Genomic DNA, 10,370 nt, shown 5'->3' on the forward strand with positions numbered 1-10,370 from the left:
TAACAATATGGTTATTTGACTGATGTGGAGGGGCCTGCTGCTGTGTTACTTTCACAGAGATCCTGTTTGTCTGCATGAAGTGATTAAGCTGAGTGTCTATAGGCTGAGGTTTGGTACCAAGATAAAAGCAAAGAAGCTGGGACCTATGTCCCAGTCACGAGGAGGGGGCCTGTGCTGGCAGCGCAATCGTCTGTGGATCCTTGGTGGCTCCGTAAGACCAGCAGGTAAGGGAAGAGCAAAGCCAGAGACGGCCCCTCTGAACGAGTTACTGCTTTCTTGGCAGAGTAGTTGGAAAGATGGAGGAATCCAGAGGTAATCCTTATTCAGGAGTCTTGCTGCCGTGTTTTTGTTCATCGCCACCGCTAGGCAAGCGGCAGTGACATCGAAACGTGGCTGCACGAGGGTTGGACCAGAAGCTCTCGGGGGTCTTTTTCCAACCTTTACGATTCCGTGATGCAAGCTACAGTGCGACCTGATCCTACACCCTCACCCGAGGCTGTGCCAACCGCCCCCCCGCGGCCGTCAGCAGCACCCCTCGGCCTCCCCAGCGGCCGGGGGGCGCGGGACTTGCCCGCCGGGGGTTTGCTGTAACGGCCGGGAGAGCCGCCGCCAGCCGGTGGCCGCCGCCCGGAGGAGGAGGAGCGGGGGTGGCCCGGAGGCGGGGCGGGACGAGGGCTGCTGGCAGCGCCCTTCGCCTTCCTCCCGCGCAGCCCCTCGCGGCGGGCGCTGATCGGGGGCTGAGCCCCGGCCCCGGCCCTGAGGCTGCAGTGGGGCCCGCAGCGCCGCCGCGGGGCGAACCGGCCCCGCCCCCGCCGCAGGCCCCGCCCCCCGCCGCAGGCCCCGCCCCCCGCGGCCCCGCCCCCTCGGGCTGTCACTGCGGCGGAGTCGCGGCGGCGCCGCCATCGCGGGCAGATGCAGGCGATCAAGTGTGTGGTGGTGGGCGACGGGTGAGTGCGCGGCGGCCGCGGGCGGCGGCGGGGCCGGCCCGGCCGCGCCTCGACCGGGGCGCCCCCGGACAAAGCGGGCCCGAAGCCGACGGCGCCGCCGGGAGGGGAGGGCGGGGGGGAGGGCCCGGCCCCGCCCCGCCCCGCGGCCCGGCGGCCCCGCGGGCGGGAGGCGCCGCTCCGGGCCGGGCAGCGGCGGCGGGACCAGTCAGGCCGCGCCCGCCGCCGCCTTCCCCTGGGGTCGCCGCGGCGCCGACAGAAAGGCGCGGGGCGGCGGCGGGGGCCGGGGCCGGGGCTCCCGGCGGCGCGCGGCGAGCGGAGGCCACGCGGGCGCCGCCCCCGGCGCTCTCCCGGTGGCCGCGCTGCGGTGCTGGGGTCCTGGCGGGCGGGAGGTCGGGTCCCGGTGCCGTGGCCCTGCCGCTGCCCCCGCGCGCCCCGCTCCCGCCTGTTCGCAAACTTGAGCCTTGGTGTCCGGGCGCTGCCGGGCTCCGCGTCTGGCGGCGTTCCGCCCGGGGAACAAAACCCTGCGCTGCCTGGGCCTCGAGGCCGCCTCCTCAGCGTCCTGTCAGGTGTCCCCGTTGGACTATTTTCACCGTACAGGGGTGATTTGTTGCAAAGTACCCTCTCCAAAAAATTTCGACTTCATAGGTTTTTCTCGTATCTCCTTCTGTTGTTTGTGTTCTGAGGTGAAATACATCGCTGTTTCTGGTTTCACCACGTGTCTTGCCATCCTTGCTCTTCTCTCTTGGCTTTTTCTGTATGCCTTTTTCTGAGAACGCATCTGCGTTCAAGATGCAGGCGTGCAGTAGATTTATGGTGCTTTGTAACTTTTCCTAGCTTGTCCTGTGCGTTTTTCCTCATTCCTAATACTATGATTTTCTGATCACCATAGCAAGCATGGAGCTGAGATGCAGAGTACTAAATGTGAACTGGTCTTAGGCAAGGACTGGTCTTTCCACCCTCTCCTGCATGCCACATCCTTAAATATGCATTTGGAGTGAAGTGTTCCAGCTTCTAACCTGAGGAGGCTAAAGAGAGGTAGGAGAAAGAGTCGCCCACCAAAACAGCACAACGTTATGATGGAGGGGGCAGTAACAGCTGGGAGTAGGGCATGCTGGAGATGGATTACAACTCAAAGGCTTGCAGACCAGTGGTGTTCTTTAAGACCAAACTGACAGCGCAGAGACTAAATGAACTTGGATACCAAACCACTTAAAAGACACGCATATCCATGATCTACAAACGATGTGACTGCCCTGTGTGGTGGGTAAGGTGCCAGTTCAGGAGAAGAGTTGGACAGGTCAGTGTAGCTGTTCTTTACACAGCCTCCTTGTTCTTCTAGGGAGGAGATGTGGTCCAGGGGAAAAGCAGGGTTAGTTTGTGTAGTGGTTCTAGCTGTGCTATGTGTCGTCCCAGTGCACCATTGTGCAATCCCCTGCAGGCTCTCTCTTCAAGTCTCTCACATCACTTTTGTGAGAATTGGGTAGAGAATACCCAGTTCTTGGCTGGCTATTCAGGTTCACTCAAGCACTAACCACCAGCTGTCCCTGTCACTGGCATTCACTATCACTTTCCTTGAAAGGCTCTCCACAGCGCACAACTTGTACAGTGATAAATAGGTCATTTCCACTCCCATTACTCCTCTGTTATAAATAAGCTTCTCTCTAATTCTACAGGGATAACTAAAGTTCATATGCTAACGCTATTGTCAGCAAGGCCCAACTTGTGCCAGCTGCCACCACTGGGTTGACCAATGCCATCTGCCTTCATCAAAGCCCTGAGCCAATATTTTTAGTGATCCACTACAATGCCAAAATCTCTTTCCAAACTGATTGTAGTCACTTTAAAGTTTTTTTGTTGTTATTTTTTTATGGCTACTTATTCCCCCCCCCTTTATATTTACTGACATTCAATTCCTATGTCTGAGGAGTTTGAATAGTGTGTTTTTGCACTTTTTTTTCATTTCACTGCTTACCCATTTTGCTAGGTTATTATGGACATGTTGAGCAATAGCAAGCCCAGCACAGAACCTTATTTTTTTTCCCCTCTTGGTTCCTGGAACAAATAAATTTTTCTTGGTGTTTTGTTGAGGCTGAAGAGGTGGGGAAAAGGAGTGGGAGAGAGCAGGGTCATATGTATACTGAGGCAGGATGCATCTGGTGAGTTCAGACCTCGTCCCTGACAGGGAATTCTAGCCTGCTACAGCTCCATTTCCTCACATGTTTACTTTCTGCCTAAACTCTTTTTTTGGCTGGGGTAAGGGTGAGTTTTCCTGCTTCAGTGCTTTCTGCTGTACCTTTCTTTATGCTTGTCACTCTCATCCTCTGCAGAGCTGTAGGGAAGACCTGCTTGCTGATCAGTTACACCACAAATGCCTTTCCTGGAGAGTACATCCCCACTGTGTGAGTAATGGCCTGGGCTTCAGATATTCTTTGCTCCTTATGTGTGCATGTACAAAAGTTAGTTTTCTGGGTGAGGCGACTGTGAACTGCACATGTGAGTATGCCTGTGGTATGGCTGTGTGTGTGACGAGGGCAGAGTACTCCCACTGGAACTGTGTTGCACAGTGACCGCTCCTGATTCACTGCCCCTTGAATTTCATCTAAAGTCGTGTGTGGGTGAGAACAAGATTGTCACTGATGTGGATTCTTCCTTGGCAGGTTTGATAACTATTCTGCCAATGTCATGGTAGATGGAAAGCCAGTGAACTTAGGCCTCTGGGATACAGCAGGTCAAGAGGATTATGACCGACTGCGGCCTCTTTCCTATCCACAGACGGTGAGTGCTGGGCTTGGACTTGCTTCTAACTGTTCTCACTTCAGGACAGGGAGGCTCCCAAGGACATCCAGGCTTCATTCCTTTAAGTTCCTATAACTTCAGCCATAATTCTTGTTGTTGAAGGAGGCTCACAGCTAAATTTCTCCTAAGTGATTGTCACATTCTAGTTCCTACTTCACAATGGTGTTTGAACAGTTATGCATGTCATAGAAATGCTCAGGTGTAAGGAATGGTGTGGAACTGCTGTAAAGCTGAGCCATGTTCCATATTCCCATTCTCTCTTGGTGGCACTGCTCACCATTGGGCTGCACTAATACTGCTTCCCTGGCTGTAGCAATTGCTACATGGCCCCTCCATCAGGGTGAAGACTCACACTAAGGTGTTTGTGGCCACAGGCTCTGAACATGTAGAGTCGAGTATTGTAAATTAAAATGAAGTCATATGTCCAAAATCTGAATTAGTTTAGCCACCTTAATGGGAAAGGGTTTCATACAGCTACAGTCCTTGCTGGTGGGAGGAGGTTGTCTTCTGTAAGGCTCCCTTCTCTACCCTTCCTCCATTATCTCTACCTGTTCTCTTCTACACAACTGGCTCTTTTGTTTCTCCACAGGATGTTTTCTTGATCTGCTTCTCACTCGTGAGTCCAGCATCCTTTGAGAATGTCAGAGCCAAGGTAATGTGTTCTCCTTCTTGGTGCAACAGTGGAAGGGAGGAACCAGTGAAATCCACTGCTCCACTCAGCACTGTGACTGACACCTACAAGCCCATTTCTAGCACTCATGTTTCAAGAAACAAAGGTCATAGTCTGCAATTTTTAAGTGGGGCAGTCTCTTTATTCATTGGCTAAGTTTTTGCCTTTTCATATCTGTCTCTTAAAGATGAGGCATGTCCTAGAAACAGAAATGCAGTTTTTCTGCAGTGTATGCAGAGCTAGCTGGTGCTATCTGTCATGCTTCCATGTTTCCATGGCTTCATTATTACATTTGCACTGATCTCTTTCTGCACAGCATATTCAGAGTTGTAGGCAGAAGTATCCTGCTCAGGTGTTGACACCATCTCAGATATTAGTAAAACCCTTGCTAATAGTAAATGCATCCTCATGGCTGCATCTACTGCCACAGCTACTTTTCTCATCATGTATCTCTGTTTCAGTGGTACCCTGAGGTCCGACACCATTGCCCAAATACACCTATCATCCTTGTGGGCACCAAGCTGGACTTGAGGGATGATAAGGACACCATTGAAAGATTACGTGATAAGAAACTGGCTCCCATCACCTATCCCCAAGGTTTGGCCATGGCTCGAGAGATCGGTGAGTCTGATGTGCTGGCAGGGCTCCATGGCATTGAGATTTTTGTTTTGGAGTGGGTGAGGGCCACTGTCTCCTGGTAGCACTAGAGTGGTTGAGCTGGAGCTCTCTTTCCCCTAGGGTCGGTAAAGTACCTTGAGTGCTCTGCCCTGACACAGCGGGGCTTGAAGACGGTGTTTGACGAAGCCATCCGGGCTGTGCTCTGCCCACCACCTGTGAAGAAGCCTGGCAAAAAGTGCACCATGTTCTGAGGGCTGTGGCCTAGGTGCTGGCTCAGCATGTTGTTGTCCTCCGACAGATCGCGTATTAGCTGGGTGTTTCTGGAGGGGGCTGGGATGCGTAGGGCCCTTCATCATGTACGAAGTCAGTGTTTTTTAAATGTCTCTTTGATTTAACGTCAATGTTGATGTGAAGGGGCAGCGGGGGCAGGAGACTAGCTGAGGGCTATACAGCCCCCAGGGAAGTCCAATGGGGAAGGCAAGGTAGCTCCTTGGGGCAACAGGCTGTTTTGGCTCTCCTGAGCTCAAAGCTGAAAGGGCTTGAGATATCCATCCTGTGCTGGGAACACCTGTTTTTTTTATCTGCAGGTGAAACACATGCTGAAGATCCTTGTGGGAGTGGGGAGGGAGCTGATATAAATGGTAGTGAATGACAAGAACAACTAGGAGAGTAGTGGGGTCTCCTTGCCCAGCCTGCTGTGGCTATTAGTTAACAAATTGGTGCTCTAGCAGATATGTGCCTGAGACTGTTAAAGGAATCATGACTAGACCCAGAAGGGGTCGAAGTAAATGAAATGTGAAGCTGAAAAACTAATCATTAGGTGCTTTATTGGATACTAGCCAAACTCAGTGAGTGAAACAGCCCTGTGCAATCAATGTATTTGCCTTTGTGTGCACACCCTAGGACAGCATGGTGCTGCTCCCCCCCCCCATCAGTCTTTAGCAGGGCCTCCCCGTACAATCCAGTCTCTGCAGAGCAGGGCTGAGGTTGTTGCCTCTGTTTTTTTTTTTTTTTCCTTTTTTTTTTTTCCTTTCTACTAAAGAGAGCAAAGAAAGCAATGAGGAGTATGCTAACTTCTTCTTTCCCTTCCCACTGAAAGTGCAGGCAGACTCTGTGGATTTGGATGGAACAGGGAGAACTTCTGAAGGATTGTGGGAGGGGTTGGAATAGGGTTGGAAGAAAGACAGATCCAGTTTCTAATCATCATGTAGAGTGACAAAGATAAAACCTTATTTGGTGCAATAAACATTCTCCATGACAGCGTATGTGAGCTTTATTATATAGCAGCCTTCTAAAGGTAACTTTTTGCCTCACTTCTCATACAAGTTCCAGCCCTGCCGTCCCTCTTGTCCAGCAACACCGGGTCTTTGTCACTGTTTTCTATCCCATTTACACGTACGCAGTACTAGTATGAAAATTAGGCCAGGTGTGAAATGCAGGTGTCATCTTAGGAAACAAGAAATCCCCCATCAACCATCAGTGAGCTGCCAGTTGTCATAGCACTCTTGTCACTGAGCAGGAAAAGAATGCTGTTCACCACATCATCCACCTCTGGAATCAAAACATAGAGGACATCCAATGCACCTTTCAAATTGGACTAGAGAAACATGCATCCCAAAAAGTATGTCTTTGGCCTCTACATGTAATTGGAGCAGGGAAATATCTCCAACCTCCAAGCTGTGCTTGGTGTGATCTACAGAACAGTGTGGCTGAAACCTGGACATTCACAAGTCCTTGTTGTCCTCAAATGACGTAACTTAGTTCACAGCAAGCACCTATGCCCCCCACCAGTCACATTCAAGAACAATAGAGGAAGGGCATTCCACTTGTCCTAAGAGACAAGACTCTAAAACAGGGGTGGTAAGGTTGCCATGTCCTCATCAGATGCTTCAGAAATTCCACCACAGCCACTCACCAGAGTCGTGACTTTGCTCAAAACAAACAAAAAAAACAACAAAACAAACAACAAGGTACCTATGGCTGTGATATCAATTAGGGGAAAGGTCTGGATATGATAAAGACCTCAGCCTGGCAGCAGATCTACACTGACCTGCAAACTTTCCGAGTGGAATCCGGTTAATCATGGCAGCAGATTTCTGAGGATCACTCCAGTTAATTCTCCCCATGTCCGTCATAACTACTGTGGGATTCACAGTGTTCACCCTAATCTGAGACCAAGAGCAACACGCTATATAACCAAACAGCGCTGAGAAGAAATGCTCATGTTCAGCTTTCACGCTTTTCTTTCAGAAATAATCCTACCTTGTGGGGTCCCAGTTCCATTGCCATTACCTTGCTCAGCATATCCAAAGCACTTTTTGTGGAACCTTCAAGAGAAGGGAAAGATGGGAGGCATTTAAGTGTATAGCATTTTGTCTGGATCACAGAGAGGTATTTTACTCTGCTCGGAACTGGCAGCCAGCATCTTGGTGGCTATGGGTCTCCAGCTAGTCAAAAATGAAATAAACACTGCTAGAGCTGCACACACTTACAATAAACAGCATGATCCCGCAGGGCACGCTGAGATGCCTGGCTAGAGACATTTACAATTGCACCTGGTATCCCCTGTGTAATCATCTGCCGAGCAACAATCTGAAGGAAAAAAAAAAAAAAAAAAGAAGCCAGAATCATAACAGGAGAGAACATTATTTCATTCAGCAGTAATCTTCAAGGGCTACTGGGGTAGCCAAAAGAGCAAAAACATCCAGAGGAAGTCCTCACTGCTTTCTACTTGTAAGAGATAGGGTCAAAGCAAGAGAGTGAAGGTATTGTACAGACAAACTGTCAGGTTAATGTTGGATTATGGTCCCCTTAGCCCTCCCCCTGTCAGGGCTTGATTCCACTATGGAGAACAACTTAGTTGCTGCTGTTCTTAGAGACAACTGAAGTGACAATTCATCCTCACCTGGGAAACGTGAAGCACAGCTCGAAGATTCACATCAAGACTCCTACAGATAAATGAGATTTAAAAATTACACAGTGGTTGCAGCCCAGGCCAGAGAGGAATAGTTTTGAGAGGACAAATGCTGCTGGTATCTTGGAAGGACTGGTGATACTCAAACACAGATAGAAATGCCAAGCTGAATGGATATAACACTAATAATTAGGCATGTGTTCACCAATAAACCATTCACTGGAAGCAAGCTAGTTAGTGGCCTTTTCCCCTGTGCAGAGGGGAAGGTGCACTCATGCATCCTCACATTTCTAGCAGGACTCTGTTCTTTGGCAGATTATATAGCAGTTCTATTAAAGTTTAAACAGTGATCCCTGGGCCTCAGCCAGTGGCTCTTCTTAGGACAATCAAATCTTCACAAGACTTTGAAATAGGGAATCTGCTATAAAATTGGTAGAAGCAACCTTTATTCTATTTGTGATATAGTCCTTCCTTGGTCAGATTTTCACCAGCTAGTTCTACAGAATGATCTAAGTAGAATCTGTGCACTTTACAGTCTAGTTACAAATGAAGCCTATATTATAAATGGAAAATGTGGAGCTATAATGTCGGACAAAGCATGACACCCATCTTAGAAGGAAGTAGCCTCAGCATAGCCTGTATCCTAAAGCTTACACACATCTGGAACTATGGTTCTTTCGAGGGGAAAAAAAAAGTCACTGCAGTAAGCAAATTTCATTTCCTATCTTGATCATTTTTTCGTACCTTCATTGGGACCCGGGAGTTGGACTCGATGATCCTTGTGGGTCCCTTCCAACTCCAGATACTCTATGATACTATTCTTATACTCCTTTAGCTGGCTTTGTTGTCTCTTTCTAAATTGTCTTATCAACAACTGTCTTTCAATTTAGTAGTGACTGAGCTGGGGCTAGATTAGAAGCTCTGGGAAGGTCTGAGCTTGATTACCAGCAAATGGTGCTCTTTTCTCCTGCGCAGACTGGGTGAAGTGTGGGTACCGTTTAGAAGGTGATGTTGCAAGGTTCTGGCTACTCAGTAACAGTGTGAACTAACCTTTGTTCTTAGTTTCCTTTGGATGTTTAAAAAGAGTATGAAAGGTGATTTTTTTTTAAATTAGTAAAACAGTCGAGAAAAAGCAGACCAAAGCACTAACAGCCAGCAAAACACCGCGAAAATGGATGTTAGAGGCCTGCTCGTGTCCCTCTCTCCTTCTTACCCCCCCATCTCCCCCAGCCCCACCTGACTGGTACCCATGCAGCTGCTGCTTTCATAAGAGATACCGCTATCTTGAACGCTTTGCCACAGTCCTTTACGCTGGCTGTTTTGCTAAGGCTCGGCAGACAGCACCTTTCTGCCTTTCTAGCCCGAAGCACAGTCCAGGCACGGAGTTGGGGAGGCTGGGGCACTCACCGGTCAAAGGCCGCCCGGGTCACCTCCAGGAAGGGCTGCAGCACCGCCACGGCCGCGTTGTTCACCAGCAGCTCGAAGGGCCCCGCCGCGCCCACCGCCGCCTCCGTGGCGTCCCAGTCGGCCAGGTCCAGGCACAAGGGCTCGACGCCAGGGCACTGCGGCGAGGGCGGCCCGGCCGGGGGCCCGGGTCAGCGTCGTCGCGGGTGGGCCGGGGGGCGCTGGGGTGGCGGTGACGCTGCCCCGGGACAGGGTTGGGGGCTCGCGGGCGGGGTCCCGCGAGGGTGCCGGCGGCCGGCCCTACCTCTCGGGCGAGGCTCTCCAGGTCCGCCGCCGTGCGGCTCAGCGCCGTCACGCGGGCCCCGGCCTTGCTCAGCGCCACGGCCACGGCGCGTCCGATCCCTGCGGGGAGACGGCGTCAGCCCACGGCCCCCGCCCGGCCCCCGCCGCCCGGCCCAAGGCCCCCGGCCACCTTTGCCGGCCCCAGTCACCAGGGCCCGGCGGCCGTGGAAGCTGAGGTGCGGCTCCATGCTGCGGTAGAGCTGCGACCTGGGCGGGCCCGGCGGGGCTGGGGCGGGCCGGGGGCCGGGCGGAGCCCGAAAGCGGCGCGGCCTGGCGGGGCCGCACGGCAGGGCCCTCCCCGCTCTGGGGCCACGCGAGTCCCCGTTTCCCCGGCCGGGGGTTGAGGTTTGGCCGTGTGGGCCGGAGCCGGGGCACCGCGGGCTCGGGTAGCCAGCGTTCCCGGAGCCGCTGAGCCTGCTCGAGCGCTGCTCCACACGCTGCCGTGCAGCGGGCAGACTCATAACCAAGGCGCCTGCAAGGAGGGCATACTGCCCTGGAGAGGGCACAGCGAGGAGCCATTTCTGGGCCTAACCAGCAGACGACAGGCACAGAGCTGAGGTTTATTGCCTCTGATTCTAACTAACGCGTCACAGTGAGAGCACAGAAGACCTTTTCATCAGATGATGAAAGGACCCGCTTTGTCCACTTAAAGCTGCTGATAAAGGTTGTAGGCAGCCCT

The 10,370-nt window shown here is 52.1% G+C and overlaps 2 protein-coding genes across 3 annotated transcripts; one reads left to right on the forward strand and one right to left on the reverse strand.

Moving 5' to 3' along the window:
- Positions 1–822: 822 nt before the first annotated feature.
- RAC3 (Rac family small GTPase 3) lies at positions 823–6,291 on the forward strand. Of its 2 annotated transcripts, XM_040530406.1 has the most exons (6): positions 832–947; positions 3,275–3,346; positions 3,605–3,722; positions 4,333–4,395; positions 4,875–5,034; positions 5,152–6,291. In XM_040530406.1, exons 1-6 carry the CDS (start codon positions 913–915, stop codon positions 5,280–5,282), a joined length of 579 nt encoding a protein of 192 aa, XP_040386340.1. In that variant the 5' UTR covers positions 832–912; the 3' UTR covers positions 5,283–6,291. The 2 variants fall into 2 exon arrangements, with proteins under 2 accessions (XP_040386341.1, XP_040386340.1); XM_040530407.1 differs by lacking the exon at positions 3,275–3,346 and having other exon boundaries at positions 823–947.
- On the reverse strand, positions 6,287–9,988 carry DCXR (dicarbonyl and L-xylulose reductase). Its single transcript, XM_040530405.1, has 8 exons — positions 9,822–9,988; positions 9,654–9,751; positions 9,353–9,507; positions 7,937–7,979; positions 7,524–7,623; positions 7,294–7,358; positions 7,082–7,199; positions 6,287–6,582 (listed from the first exon to the last, which is right to left on the reverse strand). The coding sequence occupies exons 1-8, from the start codon at positions 9,877–9,879 to the stop codon at positions 6,479–6,481; spliced, it is 741 nt and encodes a 246-aa protein (XP_040386339.1). The 5' UTR covers positions 9,880–9,988; the 3' UTR covers positions 6,287–6,478.
- Between the last annotated feature and the right edge of the window lie 382 nt (positions 9,989–10,370).

This window comes from Cygnus olor, chromosome 18 (genome assembly GCF_009769625.2).
Source record: "Cygnus olor isolate bCygOlo1 chromosome 18, bCygOlo1.pri.v2, whole genome shotgun sequence".
Taxonomy (NCBI): domain Eukaryota; kingdom Metazoa; phylum Chordata; class Aves; order Anseriformes; family Anatidae; genus Cygnus; species Cygnus olor.